At 34.5% G+C, this 21,792-nt stretch overlaps 1 protein-coding gene across 4 annotated transcripts in view; it reads left to right on the top strand.

Annotated features, from left to right (window-relative positions):
* The window catches only part of LOC128866371 (kazrin), a 96,211-nt gene that overhangs the window by 52,227 nt on the left and 22,192 nt on the right, over positions 1–21,792 (top strand). For 3 of the 4 annotated variants that reach the window (XM_054107042.1, XM_054107043.1, XM_054107041.1), the window contains exon 9: positions 16,108–16,219. The exons of the other annotated variant lie outside the window; for it this stretch is intronic. In XM_054107042.1, the coding sequence (XP_053963017.1) occupies positions 16,108–16,219 (112 nt within the window). The remainder of the gene's footprint in view (positions 1–16,107; positions 16,220–21,792) is intronic. 4 annotated transcript variants of the gene reach the window in all.

Genomic DNA, 21,792 nt, shown 5'->3' with positions numbered 1-21,792 from the left:
ATATCTGATCTGGGTTCCTAGACATAGGAATATAGAGGGAAATGAAATTGCTGATGAGCTTATCAGGAAAGAGTTGCATCAATTGGTCTTGGAGGCCTCTTTCTCGGTCATCGACATCCCCTGACTGTTAAATGGGAATTGCTCAACTTATTCTTCAGAAAAACGCAGAACGGATGGAGCGCCATTTCTTCGTGTGCTATTTCGAATGTTCTGAGTCGCCTACGTCTTTCAGGGTCCAAACTGTAGTACTCGTAGTATCTGTATTTACCGGTCATTGTCTGATCAGCACACACACGGGAAAGCTAGGGTTACCATTTAGCCCCCATTGCAGAAGCTGTGGGGACCTTTCAGAGAAGGAGACTGTTGAGCACTTTCTCGGTAAATGCCCGGGTTTGGCAGCTAGACGATTAAGGTGCTCCTTCTTCGACAGCCCGGGGTAGTGATCCAAAGTAAGTCTCATCAACTTTTTCCATTACGTGAACAGCTCTGGCTGACTGTAGATATCTGCCACTTGAAGGTCTCATTATGGCACGAAAACGATGCTTTAGTGCTACTAGGGTTGTGCCAGAGAAGTGCTCAACCATTTCCCCTGCCTACCTGCCTACCGAAAGATTTACATTTACAAGTATTTGAAAAACTTAGTATGCAGCATTCGATGTTTCACGTGCACATGAAATGTTTCGTTCTTCTTCTTCTTAATTGGCGCGATAACCGCTTACGCGATTTTGGCCGAGTTTAACCAAGCGCGCCAGTCGTTTCTTTCTCGTGCTAACCAGCACCAGTTGGACACACCTAGTGAAGCCAAGTCCTTCTCCACCTGATCCTTCCAATGCAGTGGAGGCCTTTCTCTTCCTCTACTACCACCAGCTGGTACCGCATCGAATACTTTCAGAGCCAGAGCGTTTGTATCCATTATGACAACATGACCCAGCCAACGTAGTCGCTGGATCTTTATTCGCTGCGCTATGTCTACATATGTCGTCGTAAAGCTCATACAGCTCATTGTTCCATCGCCTACGATATTCCCCGTCGCCAAAGGGCAGAGGTCCGCAAAGCTTGCGCAGAATCTTTCTCTCAAACACTCCAATGGACGCGTCATCGATGTTGTCATCGTCCACGCTTCTGCGCCATGCATTAGGACGCTCATGATGAGAGTCTTGTAGAGTGTTAGCTTTGTTCGTCGAGAGAGGACTTTACTGCTCGGTTGCCTACTTGGTCCAAAGTTGGACTTATTGGCAAGAGAGATTCTACGTTGGACTTCCAATCTGAAATTTTTATCGATGTTACTGCTGGCTCCCAGATAAACGAAGTCTTTTACAACTTCTACAGTGACGTGGGTGCCGATACGCGAGTGCGCCGACTGTTTGTTTGAAGACAGGAGGTACTTCGTTTTGTCCTCGTTCACCACCAGACCCATTCGCTTTGCCTCCTTATCCAGTTTGGAGAAGTCAGAACTAACAGCGCGGTTGTTAAGGCCGATGATGTCAATATTTTTCCTAGATACCCAAAAAACGTTCAGATCTGTCGCATTGGTCGAATAATATATCCAATGAAGCATCACTATCAATATTTACTCGAACATTCTAACTTCTTTTTTGCAAGAGCGAAAGCGGCAACGAAAATGTGCGCCATCGATCAATAAGCTCAGGATCAAAAGGATATTCACTCAAGTGCTCGAAATTCAAAGCAGAATAAAATTACGTAACGTCTAACAGCAGGCAACCGCCGTAGCCTCATCGGTTGGAGCGTAACTAAACGTCAGTAGTGCCCAGCCTCGAGTCTTCGTGAATGAAACAGCAAATGATAGAAAAAGTATTTTCGAATAGAGGTCGCCCATCCTCATTTGCCATTCAAAGTCGGCTTAAAAATGTAGGCTACTCGACAGGCAATGGCAAAGCTACGCGTGTATTTGTGCATTTTGGAGAAAAGGCTCCTCATAAAAACCATTTGCCGTTCGGAATCGGCTTAAAGCTGTCGGTTTCTCCATTTGTGGAGCAACATCCAGACGCACGCCACAAATGGAAGGAGGCGCTCGGCCAAACACCCAAAAAGGGTGTAAGCGCCAATTATTTATTTCTGTTTTTTAAGTCCAGTTGAATAAATCCCCGGAGCTCGCTTTAGGTCCAGTACTGTTTAAGTTTTTTTGTGTCCTTTTTTTTAGTTTTTTATTTATCTTTTAATTTTTTTAGTCAAATTTATATCTCTTTAATATCTTTAGCTGCAGTCATCCACGAATGAAACTATTCGACTATAAACTATTATGTTTAGACACACACACACACACATGTGGAAAATATTGCTTAAAATCTGCACCCACAAATTTATAAATTAAATACAATTAATTAATATGCGATAGGTTTGGTCAAATAGTGAATAAAAACAAAAAAAACGATTTCGAAAAAGTTTTTTTTTTAGTAAAAAAAATTTTTTTTTTGCTTTAAATTGAAATTAAAACTGGAAACCATTTTTCGAAGTTATTTTACTAGTAAATTATTATTAAAAAAACGGTTTAACAAAAGTTGTGTTTTTAGTAAACATTTTTTTTTTTGTTTTTTGCGTTTAATTGAAGTTAGAACTTGAAACCATTTTTCCGTTAATTATTATTACAAAAAAATGGTTTTACAGAAGTTGTGCGTTTAGTAAATATTTTTTTATTTATTTTTTTGTTTTTTTTTTTTTGTTTTTTTTTTGTTTTTTTTTGCTTTAAATTGAAGGTAAAATTGGAAGTCATTTTTCGAATTTCCTTTGCTAGTAAATTATTATACGCAAATTATTATTACAAAAAACAGTTAAGCAAAAGTTGTGTTTTAAAAAAAATATTTTTTTTTTTTACTTTAAATTGAAATTAAAACTTAAAACCATTTTATCTATCTAATTTGCTGGTAAATTACTCTACAGCGCTATTACGTTTGTTTCTGTTTACTCTTTTCCAATTTATTTGAAAATTTTTTTCTTTTAGTTGTTCAAATAAGCCACTACTTTCATTAAAAACTTGCGTTTTTTTCGACGCCCGCTTTGTGCTAAGTATTTGCATTGATACGCCAGCTGTACAATTTCAAGAAGCAAAAAAAGGCATTTCACAGAAGTATAATTTCCAATTAACAAACCACTAACACTGCTACTGCTAGTGCTGCTTCATTTCCATTTCATTTAGCGCGTTCATGAAAAATCATAAATTCATTCATCTCATCACTTCCCCTGCCCAGCATCTGCTACTAAATATATGTATGTATGCCATTTTCATATTATTTTAGTCTTTTTTTATTTACTGCTGCATTCGCATTCGCATTGAAAATCATTTGCATAATTTCCATTACTAAATAATCGTCTTTCCGCCCGCCTCTTCATTATCGCCTCTTCCCATTGCATTCATAGAACTTCATTAGCAAGTTTCTGTTTCTGTTTCGAACAAATACATATCTACATAAATGTGTTCTCTTTGTATGCATTTATATATGTATGTAGTGAGTATGTACTACATACATACATACATATACTTCTGCTAATCACTTTTTCCATTTGTACTACTCGTAGTTGAATATCTTCATGTGTTTGTGAAAAATAAAAATTCTCATACATTCATTGTTTTTTTTTGTAATAATGAATTCTCTTAAAAGCAATCAAAAAAACAAAAAAAAAAACATTCAAACGAAAAAAAGAGAAAGCAAAAAACTACTAATTAACATCGTTTTCGTCATTTCTCCCATTTTTTCCAACGATGAATTCTTCTCACAAACATGCATACCTCAACAACAACAATAAACTTGAATGAAAAAAAAACTACAATTATATATAAAAAAACTATGGCCTTCCCTGCATTCTGCAGATATATTGTTTATTGTCAAATGGAAGAATTTCAAATGGATAACTCACGACAATTGAATTTGAATCAAAAGCAACTAGGCAGATAAATCGTTGTTAAGTTATTTGATCCATTGCTTTAAGTATGAAATGCTAGATGTCCTTATAATTAATAACTATGTACTACTTACGTACGTACGTACATATGTATGTTTATGTGTATGTGTGCAGGAAATGTTATATGAAAATTTTGAGAAATTTGTGTAGAGGCCGTTGAGCGATACAATAATTAATATGTAATTTATGGATAAGTAGTTGCCTGGGAAATGCGTACTAAATAAATATATAAATGTTGACATTTGTACTTGTGTAGTAAGAAAATTGAGGTTATGATGACTTTGCGGATTTTAAGCAGGAAATGCGGAGTAACACTGTTGTCTACAAATTTAGGAATATAGTTAAATTATAAATGCTTTTCTATAGCGAAATGGAATTTTATGAAAAAACACAGTCTAAAAAGTCGCTTAAGTGTGCCAGTAGGAATGATATGCTGGAAAAATTAAATATCTGAGTGGGAACAGACAAGCTAGAAGAAAAATTACAGTCACAGGAGCGATTTTGACACTATTCGATTGATTTCTAAAGCAAATTAACCAAGAAAAGGTAAATTACTGAGTGGGAACAGTTAAGATAGTTCAAACAACTTGACTTATTTTGAACGTAGATTCGATTTCGATACAATTTGCATGATTTCTAAAGCAAAAAATTCCAAAAAATTTAAATTACACAGTGGGAACAGTTCAATTTGCTCAAAGAACTTCACATTTTGTGAAGTTAGAACAAAAATTATCAACGCCCGACCGATCTCAGCATGACCGAATTGATATCTATAAAAAAATCTGCAGCAAAAGCTGAACTACGAAGTGGGAACAGTTAATGGAGCTCAAACGACTTTATTCTTTATAAAGCTAGAATAAAAATTATAAACGCAGAACCGATTTCAGCACAGCCGAATTAATTTAAAAACAAAATATCCACGAAAAGCTAAATTGCGGAGTGGGAACACATAAGTTAGTTCAAACAATTTTAATTATTGTGAAGTTAGACTAAAAATTATCAGCGCAAGAACAATTTCGGCACAACTGACTCGATTTCGAAATTTAAATTACGCAGTGGGAACAGTTTAATCTCTTCAAACAACTTTACTTAATGTAAAGTTAGAATAAAAATTATCAACGCCGAACTGATCTTATCATGACCGAATTGATTTCTATTAAAAATCTGCAGGGAAAACTGAGCTCCGAAGTGAGAACAGTTAGTGGAGCACAAACGACTTATTCTTTATAAAACTAGAATAAAAAATATAAGCACAGAACCGATTTCAGCACAACCGAATTAATTAAAAAAATATATATATATATATCCAAGAATAACTAAATTATACAGTGAAAACAGTTTAGTGAGCTGAAATTGCTTTTCTCATTGTGAAATTAGAATAAAAAGTATCAGTGCAGGATTGATTTCGGCCCAGTTGGCTTGATTTTCAAAGCAAAAAATAAAAAACCCATTAGATTACGCAGTGAGAACAGTATAATTTGTTAAAACAACTTTACTTAATTAACGGCTCAGAGACGATTTTGACACAATTTGATTAATTTCCATAAGAAATCTGCAGGAAAAGCTGAACTACGAAATGGGAACAGTTGTTCTTTATAAAGCTAGAATAAAAGTCAATAACGCAAAATCGATTTCAGCACAACCGAACTCATTTTAGAAACAAAATATCCACGAAAAGCTAAATTATAGAGTGGAAACAGTTTAATTTGTTCAAACAACTTTAGTTATTGTAAAGTTAGTACAAAAATTATCGCTAGAGAATCGAATTCGGCACAATTGATTTGATTTCTAAAGCAAAGTCTGCAAAACAAGCTAAATTATGCAGTGGGAATAGTTAAGTGAGTTTAAAATATTTACTAGTATAAAGACAATATTAGTTAGCTACGCAAAATTGGTTGCTTTTCCCCTCGATCAGCCAAAGCGAACGGTAGGAACAGTTTAATTACTTCAAACACCTCCAAAAATCATATATAGAACAATAGATAGACACTTGCAATGATACCTAAACGGAAATAGGTCACTAATCTTCAAGGGAATTGCTCACTAATCTCTAATTAAAGTGTAATGTTCATAATTTTGTAAAATAAACATTTTTTAAAAATTAGTTCAATAATTCACTGAGTTTTATTTAGCTTTACTTTTTTTAACATCTGGTCGCATTGCCCGCGATTGCAGTTGTTGTTGGTGTTCTTCTGCTTTCAGCAGTCAAATCTCTCTCTCGCTACTGCAGTGTTGCCTAGCTTTCAATATAAAAACGCACTAAAATGCCCACTTAAAGAAAGTAAAGCAACAAATTTTTATTGGATTACTTAAAAAACTTAGTATGCGTGACAAATTGTCTTTAAAATGTGCGTTTTTTCAGATAAATGGATTATGAATATGAACGATTTAATTTATGAGTTTTTTGTTAAGGGAACGACTTATTTGCTATATTTGAGGTTATGTAACTAAGGTACTCTTTTTGTAAAAATTTCATTATGGTTTCTTTAGTATTTTCTGGTATTTTTTTGCTATTTTTACTATGAATACACCTCTTCATGATGATGATGTCCCACTAAGGATTAATGACCGGAAGAAACGATTACACCTCTATGGTTTTAATTCGCATTCAGTAAATTCAAACGTTTTTTAAAATGTGTAAAAAGATTTTCAATGTTAAGAAGAGTTGAGAGAAGAAGATTTAATATTCGAACATAACCTTAAAAGGTGCACAAAATTATATAATATTTTCACTTTTAAATTTTATAAGAACCAACAAATTTTCATTAGCACTAAAATCTCCTCAGAGTGACCATTTTTAACATTCTTTTGTTTAATAATAAAGTTTTTTTAACTTACAGTTTCGTTAGCTTTGAATTAAACAAAAAAGAAACATACCAAATTTAAAAATGTTCCAATTTTGGGTATAAAAAAGCACTAAATTTGCGAAGAGCAAATGGTTGGCAACACTGCACAACTCGGCAAACGTGATGGCACGCACTCTCTGATGGGCGCAATCTTCTTTCTATCATTCTTGATTTTATAAAGCCAAAATTATCCATCACGATAAAAGAGTTTAACTGGTTTTCAAAACCGTAAACTGAACAATTGTTTTGCACGAAAAATAAATCGACAGACGGGCTCATGCCATTGTCGTTAAATTATTGTAAATATTTTTTTCTTCTTAATATTACAATAAGTAAATTTCAAATTTCGTATATTTGACTTTTATTTGCAATAAATACAACTACTACTACTAGCATTCGAGAGTGCGTAGGCTCAAATCTCCGTGCATGAACATCAAATAATAGAAAAAGTTTGTTCTAAAGCCGTGGCTCCTCGGCAGGCAACGGCCAACCTCCGAGCTATGAAAAACCTCCTCATAAAAAACCATTTTCCGAGTGGGCTTTAAATTTTAGGTCCATCCATTTATGGAAGAACATCAAGACGCACGCCACAAATAGGAGGAGGAGCTCGGCCAAACACCTAACAGAAGTGTACGCGCCAATTATTTTTATTATTGTTTTTTAAGGGGTTAGCGGTAGTCAGAAGGCCGAAAATATTATGATTTTCAATCATTTTTTTTTTTCCTGGTCAATTGCTTTATTCTACAAAAACAAAAACATAGCATTAACGCATCATTATTTGACTTGACTTTAGCAAAACTTCAAAAAAAAAATTAATAATTGTAAAAGTTATCGCTGTTTGTGTGGAGCCCGTTTCTCCAGAAGTCCCTTGCGGTGATCATCCCAAGTTCTTGCAGATTCATCTAAAATCAATCGGACAAGAGAAATTAGTTGTATTAATAGATAAGCTTGTTTTTTTTTTCAAAATTAAATATATGGCGGTCTCAGGAAATATTTTTGAGATTTTCGAGAAAAACCCGACAATTAATTGTTTAAAAAAAATCGAAATATTTGAAAAAAAAATCTAAATTTTTGGGAAAAAATCCTTCGATCAGGCATGAGTTTCTTAAGTTTTTCCAAAGGAGTATAAATTTGATTGAAATCTACCAAGCGGTTTTTAAGTTACAGTGATCACCAGTTCAAAATACATAGTTAAAAAAACGAATTTAAAGTTTTTGTTTTTGCCCGAGCGCCCTTCGTTAATTCTTGAGTAATTCCAAAAGTATTTGTCGGATTCACTTCAAATTTTCACACAACATTTTTAAGATATTATTCTCTAAGAAAATGCAAAAAAAAATCCAATTATTTGAAAATTCTGACTACCCCTAACCCCTTAATATTAGACAGTTCGGAACAGATGCTGCTACTTGGGAGCAGTTTTTATTAAGAGATTTAAGATATGTAATGCAGGGTTGCTATCTTACTGAGGTTATAGGCGCGATATGTGCTTCAAAAGTGGCAGCTAACTTTTTTGAATTGAGTTTACGGTAGGCTGCGTGCTGCGCTTCTTCGCCAGACAACAGTGTTACTACCACCCAGCTGAAATTTAAATATTCAATACAAAACTGAACAACAGTGTGATTAAAGTTTGAAACAAAATCAGTAGCTTTTGATTAAAACAATCTACAACAAACAAACAAAAAAATTTAAAAAAAATCAAAAAAAGAAAGAAAAAAATCCAAAACTGTTTGTCACCTTAAAGCGAACTTTGCTATTTATTAAGTGAGTATAAAGTGAAATGTGTATAAAAATAGCACAAATAATTAGCCCAAGGGTGGAGAATGGTAACGGATAAAAATATAATGCAATATGCACACACACACGCAAATTTTCCATGCGAATTTTTTGCAACCGCTCGTATTTTCTTCTTTTTTTTCGTAATTATTAACATGCAAAATATACGCACAAGCTAAACTCATTAATTATAAAAATAAAATGAATGCATTTTGAATAATTTTTATTAAATTTTTAAGCTTGCATTTCGATTGCATTTTAAGCGTAAAAACCCAGAACAAAAAATAAATAAATAAAAATAATAGCAAATTATTAACCAACAAATGTCGTAGGATAAAATGAATACCACTAGAAAATACTTTACAAAGCAGCAGATGGGAAGCCGATGACGAAAATTGCAAGGAAAAACGAAAATCCTAATACGATGCATTTTTCAGAACCAGTTTTAATTTGCAGAAATCAAAACAAAGAGTAATAGCAAAGGGAAAATAAAAAAGAAAATATTATCACATTAAACGGAAATTGATTAGCACTAATTGCTAATTGATACGAAACAAATCAAACAAATCGAAATATAAGACTTTAACGTAATTAATAGTAGGGAAATTTTAACACACAAAACAAAAAAAGGCCAAAATATCAAAAACGCAACTACATAAATATTTATAATCAACAATCCTCCAACTCTAATTTAAGCAACAACAAAGTACTGGTCACTTTACAAAGCTAAAATTTCTTAGTCAATGAAAAGTAGCAGAATTTTGCGTTTTTTATTTATTACTTTCAACATGCACGTAACACTTTAGCAACGTACAAAATTTTTTATGTACTATACACAGAATTACAAATAAGATATAGAAATATGACAAAAACAAAATCAAACCAAATAAGATAAATTAACTAATAAATAAACGCTCAATCTTAGATGCTTTAGATAAAAAAAAAATAAATTCAGTTCAAATTAATAGGCGTCATAATGAAAACACATTTCCAATAGATGAGCAACAGATGTTGTTAGTAATCGTAAAAAAAAATAAGAACAAAAAATAAAAAAGCAACATAAGCGAAAACAACAATAAATCCACATAAACGAAAACAACAATAAATCCACTCTCCAATTCCAATTGATTTAAAACCTCTCTCCTCCTGCACCGGTCGGCACTCAAACGCCGTGAGCCAGCCATGTTGTTTGTATTACAATATTTAGTTGAAGTTTTTACTCTTACAAATACACGCATTTAGTCCAGCCATGTTGTTTGTATTATTTGAAGTTTTTACTCTCATACCAATACACGCATTTATATTTTTGTACACAACAAAAGTATATTGTAGTGCGTATGAACACACACATATAGAAATGGTGTGCTCGTGTAATACTTAGAATTTAGTAATACATACACATATACTCGTTATGTCACACGAGACCTAACAACAATGGGAAATGCATTAAATACACAATAGTTGCGGAATTCAATCCTTGCCATCATCGATGCGCTCTTGTCTAACAAAATACTCGTACATCTGTGTGCACACAAACATACGCCTTTGTAACGCCACATACATGCATACATATGTTGTATTTAGTCGTCGTCGTTTAGCAAATATTTCATTTCCTTTACTATTTGTCTTTTTTTTTTGTTTGTTTTTTTTTCGTCTTATAGAGTCCGTTAAATAAGCAGCTTAGTAGGACTTTTGAACTGTTGTTGTGTATGTTATTGAGTCGCTGTTTGCTTGCTTTAGAAGCTTTCATTTTGCAAAATTCTATTTCTACTCTGTTTTTTTTTTTTTTTTTAATAATAAGAAGCTTTGAATTGTGAGCGGAAGGTGGACTAAATATTACTTTACAAAACTAAATCGAAACAATGAAATTAATTTAAAAAAATAAATTCTAAATGTTGATAATTCGAAAGCGCTTTGCGCAGAAAGTTGCTTATTTACTAGTACACGTTTTCTCTTATTTATTATTCATTAGGCAATTTCGGTGTTCACTAAATTTACTAAATTCTGCTGCATTGCGCTCAAAGCTGTTGCAATTTATAAATTTAAATTCTAAGTTCAAAAATCGTTTTTTAATGCAATATTTCAATGACTTTGTTTAAAAATTTGCATCAAAGTTGAAGAGGCGTAATAAATTTGGAATCACATTGAATTTTATGCTTTTTTTTCATTTTTATTATTTTTATTTTTATTTCTTTTTTTATTTTTATTTTTTATTTTTTTGTTTTTATTATTTCTATTTTTATTAAAATCTCCGTGCATGAAGCAAGAAAATGATAGAAAATGTTTTGTCTGTCCTAGACAATGGCAAACTTCTGAGTGTATTTCTGCCATAAAAAAGCTCCTCATAAAAAATATATCTGCTTGGCCAACCACCTAACAAGAGTGTACGCGCTAATTATTTTTTATCCCAAGTAAGGCACGTTCATCGTTTTCCAAATATAAACACTTTGCCTGTTTCTAAACAAAAACCCTCAAATTCCATTCCGCCTGCGTCGGCTAGGGCATGTCGTGCGTATGGATAAAGAAGCCAAAGGAGCCGATGCAGAGGAAGACTATTGCTCCGGTGGAAAGACCAGGTGGAGGAAACCCTATGCTCGCTTGGTGTACAGAATTGGAGAAGGCGCGCGCGGAGCAGAGGCGCCTGGAGAGAGCTAGTGAGGTCGGCCGTAACTCGGTAACTGGTTGTTATGGCCACCTAACTAACTAACTAACAAATGCCATTCCTGAACCCCAAAACCGTATCCTTTCCATTCTTACTCCCGCACAATAGTCAGCGCATTATTAGCTTCTAAAACAAGCAAACAACAAAGAAAAACACACAGTTACACATTGCAGCAGTGGCGCCAGCAAGAGAAAGCGGACAATCGCGGTAATAGCGCAGACACACCAAAATTTAGCGAATACCCAACCAGCTGTGCGTTCCTTCTGGCAGAAAAATGTGAAACACAGATGGCGCTTCAAAGCAATAAGAAGACGTTGTTCCCAAGCAGCCAGAGGTGAGCATTCCCACTATTTAGGACTGATAGCGGCAGGCTAATCCCCAACCCTGTCAGAAATCAAAAAACAGATTAACGAAACCAACGCAGGACTGAGTCTTGTCGAGGTCCTATGCTCCCGAGAGGAGAGGAGTGAACAAGGAAAAAAAGAAATTAGTTGGCTCACAAGTTAGCGCAGTTGTCTTATTGTCTTATGTTTAGAGGTCTTGAAACTACAAGCAGCTAATTTTTAGAAATGTAAAAATTCATAATAGAGATTTAGGTACTCTTCTAACACGAATTTTGCACGAATTTTATTTAACACGATTTTCAATATTTTAAGAATTTTTCTCGATTCTAATGGAGCAAATAGAGTGAGTTTTTTCGACGCATTCGAAGCATTTTTAAAGTAGTTTAAGGAAAAGTCTCTGAAATTCGGTAGATTTTGGCCTCGCTGTTTAATAATTTATTTCTTATAATATATGTAATGAAATACAGTGTAAATTAAAGCACGAAACGAATTCTTAAGTGAACTATAAAAATAATTTTTAACTATTGTTTTACATGATTTTTTTACACAAATTTTTTGTACCCGAATTTTATGCGAACATATCTATTGTATAAAAAGCGAGTTAGTCGTATTAGCAAAACAAACAACAACAAAATCAAAAATAATTGATCTCTTTTTCTCCTATTTTCCCAAGTACCTACGGGGTACTTTGCGCATACCCCAAATATATTTTTAACCGCTTAGAGTTTACGACATACAGCAAAACGACACTTACGACACCCTTCGGAATAGCCACACATTTTTTGAAGTATTTCCTTTGGAGATTATTGTTTCAAGTGCAAACGAATGGAGCTCGTCATCAGCTGTATGAGGAAGGACGTACGCAGGATGTACGCAGTATGAAGGGATTGAAGAGCAGGCCGTGCGCTCTTATTTGACTTGCAACTACTTGGTGACGCAATACAACAACATTTAACGAAAAAACACGCGCGTAACACTTGTGATTATTAATCTTCACACACAATTTTTGCAACTTAATTTTAATTGAAACTATTTTCCAATAAAAACATAGTTCATTATTTAAAAAAAAAAAATTTTTTTTTGGTGCACCCTATAGCGACCATCGTGTCCACGACTAAATCCATCGTGATCATCGTGTGCCACTAAATCTACCCCCCCCCCCCCCCCCCCCCCCCCTCTTCCTTTTCTGAATCTTTCCCCTACTCCGGAACTATGGTGCCTCTTCTACTCTCCCTGCATCCGGGGACGCCAGTTTTAGAGCCAGCATCCTGCTAGCGACTCATTTTCTAATTAGAACGGAGGTTAGCATGTCGGTTAAGCGCCACTGTCCATGTTATGTTTTTTGAAGTGAAACTTCTTAGGCGTCGATGGGCGAGCGAGAATGGCGAGTAAAATTTCAAGGTCATGCAACGTTTTGGGCATTTTCGTTCCGCGGGAGAGAAAAAAGATATAACGTAGAGGAAAAGGAGAGAGAGAGCTATACCTTATATATATCTTATGTACACTTTAGGCTATTTTTCCTGAGTTTTTCCTTGTGGTTGCTAATTTCTAGTGAGAAATAACACTGCCTACTTTTTGGCGCTTCTTTGTTGCTGCAAACTTAACTATTGGAAATATATTTTTATACTTTTTGGCGTTATATTTCCTTGGTGCCTACTGTTTGGAGCGTCTTTTGGTCACAATTTTTTTGGCGTTTTTTTTTTTTTGGTGCCTACTTTATGGCGCTTATTTCTGTTTCCTGCCTAGTGCCTGTGCTTACTATAAAGTACTATCCATTCCGTCGTCGGATTTATTGGTATTGCCTTGCGGAATCGCTGCGTGTGTGCGGGTGATAAACGCTCGGCGCAGTGCGCGTTGTTGCCACGGTTTGTGTCAGGCGTTTACCTACACCGGTCGACCCCTCTCCGTGGTTTGTAAATTTTATCTATTTGTATTCTCTGCAAATGTTGTGAATTTATTTAGATATATATTCTTTCTTTCTCACTCTCTCTCTCTCTCTCTCTCTCTCTCTCATTCTCTCGGGCACCTCCCTCTTTCTTTGTCTGCCTTCAAAGTTTCACTTCTGTTTTTTTTTGTTTTTCATTATATAAGATGAATTTCATCAAATTTTCATCGAAATTTCCAATTTTTGAATTCGAATTTTTAGAAACTTTTGAGCATGCAGTTTTCTAGAGAATATTTCCCTCGACGTATGTAATATAATGCAGCTGGAATTTCATTCGGTCCTACGGACTTTTTATTTTTTGCAGAATTTATTGCTTTTGACACCTCTTGTTTTGTTATGCTTTGGATTCATCATCAAATAAATCCTTCACACATTTTTCCCAAGTAGTTTTTATTTCTTCTTGCTCTGAAATTATTTCACTTCCATCCTTCATGGTTCAAAGGTTAAATTATCTCAAAAATACGCTGATTTTTAACCTTTTTTCGATTGTTGCATTTTCGCCCAGATAAAACACACTTTTCATGTGGAGAAAAAGTTCAACACCGTTAGCAAAAGGAAATTTCCAAAATCAACGCGATTTTTGAGGCTCGTGAAACTTTCACATTTTTATACAGGAACTGAATGGTCCATAGAATTACATATTTTTTCTGTTTTTTTTTTATTTTTAATTTCTGTTCAAAAAATTAGAAATTTTGTTGAATTTTGCTAAATGTCGTGCAAAGTTAAGGACTTTGATTCAGCCGGCTTTTGTTGCAGAATGGATTATTGTATATTTTTTTGGAAATTAGTTAAAATTAATTTGAAAAAAAAAAAATTCAATGTAAGATTTTGTAATCACAATTGTTGCGTAGATTATTATATTATTTTTTATTTTTTGTTATTTTTTTTTTGCCGACGAGTGCTCACCAGCCACACCTTTGTAGCGGCAAGCACGTTTTGGGCATCTCACGTCACTGCTTTATTATTTATATTATAAATATATATTTATATTTAAATTAGAAAAAAAAGCAAGAAAACAATTTGTCTTTACTGTTATTTATATCATACGGTTTCTTAATGTATCCTTTTTTCCACTGCAATTTTGCGCACTCAAACACGCTTCATGCTATCTAACCTCACTTTTATGTAAGTAGTAGGTACATGCGCCTAGTAGCTCTTCGAAATGCTTTTATCTGCTGGTACTGCCTCAACTTTATACAGTAGGTTACTGCCATTCATAGCCATTAACTTCTATATGTAACTCAACTATAGCGAACTTTCGAAGACTTCAAATGCATTTACATAACTTTCGCAATCAATTTTATTTAGAGTTAAGTTTGGAAAAAAGTTCGCTTAGCAAACCTAATTTCTCAACTTGCGTCCATTTATTTCACTTCATTTTACTTTCTAATATCTACAACTACATTTGCGCTTACTTGTTTGTGTGTGTGTGTATGCGTACTTGTACTATAGTTCGATGAATTTCTTTTCTGAGTTTTTTTTTTGCTTTGTTTGCGTCCTCTTAATTTAACTTATACATTTTCAACTTATTTTCTTATTCATCTTGTTCTTCTTTCTTTCTTTTTTCATGTAATGTACATATATGAATGCGTCTTCTTCTTCTTCTGCTTCTGTTTCTGCTTCTTGATTTGATTCGTACAACTTTGACGTTGCCGTTGGCTTGTGCTACTTTTTATCTTTATCAATGCAACTTTTACGTTACAACAACAACAACATGCGCACACTTGTGCATACACACAAACCCACAAATTTGTATATGTAACTTTGTGATAAAACAAAACAACAACAAACAATGAACGAAAACTTACTTTTATATATTTGCATATTTTTTATTTTCAATTTTTTTTTTTCATTTTTTTGCAACTACAAATTTTTTATTCAACTTGCTGTCTTTGCTGTCTGTACAACCTCCACAACAACAACAACAACAACTAACGAAAAAAAAATAAAAATAATAATAAACAACCAAAAACCACAAACATCATTAATACTGCCTGCCTGTCATCTACAACTCGGATTCGATAAAACCAAAAAAAAAAAAAAAAAAAAATTCAATTCAAATCGAAAACATCAACAATCAATCATCAACCGCCAAATCAAACACAAAATACGTAACTTGCCCACATACACAAACAACTTTTACTGTCATTACCGTTAAACCACGCACACGTACACGTACATGTACACACACTTACAAACCCATACATGCCTGTACTGCCTGGCTATGCCGCTCGCTGTGTATGTGTTTGTCACACTTCGTTTGGTATGTAACTGTGTATTTGTATTTGTGTGCTTCTCTGTGGAACGAATACTCGTACAAAATACAAAATGAAATGAATAACGACAAAAATTTCAAATACAATACAACAACAACACTAACAAACAAATGTCAAAACCACACACACACACACATACATACATGACAAAACTAAACATTTACGCCAACTAATTTGAATCAACGCCAAATTCCAAACCAATAAAACTAACTCGAAACCAAAAAACGACAAACAAAAACAATCAACACCAAAAATCTCACAAACCACAAACAATCGACATCATTTATTTTTCGTATGGCTGTAACGAATGTGTCACGCACTGTTGTTGTACTGTTGTGTTTAGAGCGACCTTGGGCCAGGGCATACGCTCCGGTTGCGGCATAGTACCGATTACCGGACCGGGCGGCTTGCAACACTATGCCACAACTGATCGCCGCTCCAATGGCGCACTGCGGGTAAGTGTCTCAATGCTACTCACTTACTTATTTACCTACTTACGTAACTACTACTAATTACTAGCTAACTACTTATTCCAACTACTACTACTTATTCACAACTCATATGAATTCCGTATGCTTATTTAGTTTTATTTTTCTTCTTTGATTAATTAAGAATTTTTTCTTATTTTTCTTCAACCACACAAAAATTGTATTGCCTTGAACTACTCGTTATAGTAAAATTATTTGTGTGTATGTGTTTACATTTTTTAAGCAAAGAAAAAAGAAAAAAAAAACAAAAAAGAAAAAAAAAGAAAAAACCCAAAAGGCAAAACTCTTAAACTTTGTTTGCCCATCAGCTGATTCTTCAACTCTCTTTCAAACTTAGTCTGTATTGCTATGCAGCTTTTGTTGTCTTTAACGTTTTATGCGCATCCGTAAAGAAAAAAAAAAAAAAACAAATCAGAAATTACACTAAAAATCATGTCACTCATCACCTACCTATCACTCATACGTAACTAACTACAAAAACAAAAAACTACATTTAAAATATTTCAAAGAGTAATCACTTATTTCCTTCGAGTCTTATCACTTAACTGCAGTTGTTGAAATTCCCATTTAAATGAGCAAATTTCCATGCAATTGCTGTTGTATCAAGGCATGTAAACTCTCTCTCAGACCGCAGTCAACTCAACTCTGCTAGCCTAGCAGAAAATGTTAAGTTAACAGAAGTTAAGTTAACAGTGCATTCCATATTACAAATGGCAGCATTTTTTACAGGGCACTTTCAGGCGAAGTCAGAGACGCAAGTCTAGATTAGATTAGATTAGATTTGTAGGGGGTTGGACAAGTCAAAGCACTCAGTCAGGAGACCATTATACTACACCCGCATAGATTTCAGTAGAAAGAATAGAGATAGGAAAGATTAAATGTGGGCGGTAAGACAGTCATTCTTCCACAAATCTCTTGGATTCATTGATGAGTCTTAAGAGATCCGGAAGAGGAAGAGTATGAACTTTATCCATACTCAGTACATCGCAGTCCAATATCCTAAGTCTGATTCTGGAATACGTCGGACAGCTACAGAGAAAATGCGCTGCAGTGTCGTCATTTTCAAGACAGCATAGGCATATCAGACTGTCGACAATCCCCATGGCAGCCATATGCTGATCACAGGCATTTTGCCCTGGGATTACACCCACCAGCATTCTCAGGACCTTTCTGCTGACTTTTAGAAGAAAAGTCGCTATTTTACTGTTTGGTTCTTTCCCAAAAGCACTTGGCTACTCTGCAAGAGCTCAACCCAAACCAATGTCCCCTATAGGTAGACCTCATGAAGTCGTCAATCCATTGTTAAATAGATGCAGAATTGACACCTTGAAACGGTTCAGGGCTTAGTGGCCAGTTATAAGCTAATAAGCTAACTAACCAGCTGATAAGCTAACTCGTTCCCCGTAATACCACAATGACCAGGCACCCAAATAAGACTAAGACTTTGTTGTGTTTTGTAACACTATTTAGTTTTATCTTACATTCGCCGACTAACTTGGAAGAGCAGCGTGGGTTAGCAAAGGCTTTCAGTGCAGCTTGACTGTCACTACAAATTCCAATACTGCTACCTCGCTACTTTTTCTCAATTAGCCAGTATGCCACATTCACGATGGCATAGACTTCCGTAAGGGATACCGTGGCCATCTGTCCTGTGACATAGGAATATTATGCTTTCTAGGCGTAAAAAATTATGAAAATCGAATGTAAAACAACCAAACTGTCAAATGCCGAGTGAGCCGAAACACCTCCTAGTGCAAGGCTGCTTTGGCTATTAGTGATATCACCACAACTTTTTAGTAAAATTCCATAACTCACTTCTCTTTACTCCGATCAGCCTGAAATTTCGGGAGGTTGCTGCAAAAGTATTATGCTTTCTACTTAGTGCCTTTGTCTAAGTACCATCCAGATCCGCTACCATCACAGACTTTGGCACACTCCGTCAGTGTAGAAAGTGTGCTGATACTCCATTAATAGGTTCTCTAAACTTTACTATTGATCTCTATTTGGAATCAAAACGTACTTCCTACCGAAGCTAACGAAAGGCACCCGATTGTCCATTGGCATCGAGAAGTGTGCAAGTGGCAGTGTGCACCGCTCCGTCAACTGGTGGTATATCTGACAGTGGCCAGTGCTTTCTTCATTGCCGCAGACTCCGTTGAACTTGAGCCTGTACGCCGCCTTCATCGCTTCCTTTAGAATTTGAAAATCTAGAGGTTAAAAGTTCAGAATGGCATTAAGGGAGGGCATCACCAGATGTCGTACTCATGGCACCTGTGATAGCCAAGCTCACACTTCTTTGTAGCCTGTTTAGGGAGTTTACTCTGGAATTATCCATTGCAGCCTTCCACCATACTACAGAGGCGTATGTAATAATGGGTCTTAACAGGGGATGTACAACCAGTGTACTATCGCAGCAACTGCAGTTAATTTTTAGGTGGAAATAGATTATTACTAAATAAAATAAAATTCTGTTAACTGCGCATACAGTGCGTGCCTTTGAAAATCGTACAGTCAATCATATGTTCTGTAACGTTTAATTCTATTTTATTTTTTTGGCTAATTTATCACGGTTATATAGGCTACCAAACACAGCTTTGCTCAAGACTAAAACAAAAAAACTTAAAAAGATGAGAAAAAAATTCGTCAAACCTTCAAAACTTTTATTCGTTAGATGGAAGGAAGCAATGGTTCACCAAGGTCTGTAACGCTAAGAAGTGGTGGCGCTAGCCAAACTTGTAGGCAAAAATAAAATAGTAGGCTTGGACATCTGTGAATTAGAGTTGCCAATTTTCGGGACTTTACAGATCTTTGCGCTTATGAAAAGGTCAAAATATTCAGATAAATTCACGGTTCACCGCAATAGGCGAAGAGTTGTTTTGGCTATCCGAAAGATAGGACAAAGAAGAGGAAAACAACGAACGATACTTGGAAATGTGAATTTGTTATCATCGTCACCCTCATCATTGCGCAGCCTTACAGCCCAGGGGTGAGCTTTAACTTCGATCACGATTCCTTTCCGAGCATCTCGATCCTCATTAAAAGTTCTCCTGTTTATAGCACCCAGTGTTCTCAAGTCCATTAGAACTTATTCAAGTCGTTTAAGTTTTTGGACATCGTCGTGCTTTAGGCGCTACGGAGTTGTATGACTCAATTGATTACTGGGGACGGTCATCCCTCATGCGCGTAATATGACCCAACCTTGGCAGTCTTTGGGACTTCATGTCGCTTTTCACAATGTCCTCGCCATTGCATAACTGCAGCAATTCTTCATTGTCGCGTATTCGTTAGATAACATCTTAATAAAAGAATTATTGGTCTCTTTGCTGCCGCAATTGCTCAGAAGAAAATGTAGTTGAGCTACGAGGAAGTCATCGCCGAGAGAGAGGTGTATTTTGGAGAGTTCGACAAATACTATTTTTTGAAGGGGTTAAAAAATTCCCGGAGTGTTGGGAGAAGTGTATATTTCTAAAAGGGGACTATGGACAAATAATTTTTTTTTTTTTTTTGGAAAAAATGGTGTACATTTTTTTTTTGATCGCTGCAAGCTGCGTTGAAGAGTCAACTAGTACACAAATTTTTTTTTTTTAATTTAAACCCGTTAACATCTTTCAATCAAAATTTCTTACTTATTGAACCTCCCTCGTAGTTTGCGATCTCTCGTTTTGAGTTGAAGATGTTTTGTGACGGATTTTTCAAATAACACCTAAATTTTTGCTGAAAAAAACCGCGGTGGCAGTTAATTGGTATTTAGAGGAAGTTGGAAGTTGCTAGGAATTAAGGAAATATGAGGTTTTTGGCTAAGCATTTTCTTGTAAGAACAAAATGAGCAAAGCTGTTAGGGATTGTCGACTATTTGTTGGGTTTTTACTTTTTTTTCTTTTTTTTTTTACTTATGGAATATTAAAAATTAAATTAATTTAAATTATTAAAAAATAAATTAAAAAATTAAATAAAAAGAAATTAATTTAAATTAATAAAAATGAAATAAAAAAATTAAATTAAAATTTTATAATTTAAATTAATAATGATGAATTCTAAATACAACTCTGCAAACCAATCCTGCTCTCTTATACGAACAATTGTACTTCACTTACATGGAACTTTGTACTTTAAAATTATACACTAGATAGTAGGCGATGCCAAAAATGTAAAAACGGCAGTTAGAATAAAAGCAAGGCATATCTATACAAGGTAATAGCAGTTGTACAAAAACAAAAAGTTACATGTATTTTGTTCTTGCTTTTTTGGCACAAGTGTCAAAATAATTATTTCCAAGGCGAATTGAATTGTGAATAGTAAATAAACGCAAACAACTTTTTTCATAATAACAAAGTGTTCGATTTTGTTATTAAATGAATAAGCAGAGCAGATAAAAAGAAATTTGAGGAGAGATAAGTGTAAAAGTACATTTTGAATATTATTAATATCTTGCAGACAGAAATTACACATGTGAATCATCATCAACATTTGTGGGTCTGCGTTGGGGTGATGTGCATGTAAATGCAAGTAAGCAAGTAAATACTTCCTATATGCAGCACCTGCTATGAGGATTTCATAACTCCAAATTGAAAAGCTGCCGAAAAGCTAGTGAATAAAGGGATACTATAAAAATTCTCGACAAATGTTATTTGAATAAATTAAAGATGAAAAACTAAATCGATTTTTTTTCTATATCCGTTGTGAAATTCTTTATTACGTTATAAAATATCGTTAAACTAATAATTTATTACAGACTGTGTATATACAAAGGAAAATAAAATGGTATTCTTAAAATATAAAAGAAGCACATAATTTATTTCTGAACAGTTTTTCGAATTAGCCATATTTTATTTAAGCTTAAAGGTTTACAAACTACTTTTGTCTTTTTTATTACAATTTCTTTACTTAACTTATAGAATTGATGTTGACTATGATGAACTATATTATGATAACTATATAAATTACATTCGTTATGTACTACACAAAGCTAGCGTTATAATAATGTAACTACATGTACACATACATATATATATATGTACCAAATAGAAACATGGGTATGAGGAGAACACATATGTATATAAATTAGTTTACATGCAGGGGAAAACTGTTTGCTAATTTACGAATTAAAAGTGGATTTGTTCGCATATAAAAAATTAGTTTACTTCAAACTAATAACTATTTGGATTTTGGATGTATTGATTTGCGCCTCATGCTATCCTTACAATCGGGCACTGAATGGGACCGTCTTTTGCAGAAAATGTGTCCTACTCGCAAATGCGGATATATTCTTTAGTGCCATAACATTGCGAAAAGATATTTCAATATTTTTACCACCAAATATATCCATTCCGTCATCGTAAGCACCAATCTATTTGAAACAGTGTCCATTTACCGCAAATAAGCAACCAGCCATTATTAGTGTTTTAAATTGACATTTAAATTGTTCATCTTCATTCCGTTGATTCATTTGTAATGTAACCCCCCAATTGAAGCCACTACACACCAAAGGACTTGCGTTTTATTCAAACGTATCGGGACTAATGAAATCCATAACCTTCACT

This window comes from Anastrepha ludens, chromosome 6 (assembly GCF_028408465.1).
Source record: "Anastrepha ludens isolate Willacy chromosome 6, idAnaLude1.1, whole genome shotgun sequence".
Lineage (NCBI taxonomy): Eukaryota > Metazoa > Arthropoda > Insecta > Diptera > Tephritidae > Anastrepha > Anastrepha ludens.
This window is presented reverse-complemented; position numbering and strand designations above follow the sequence as displayed.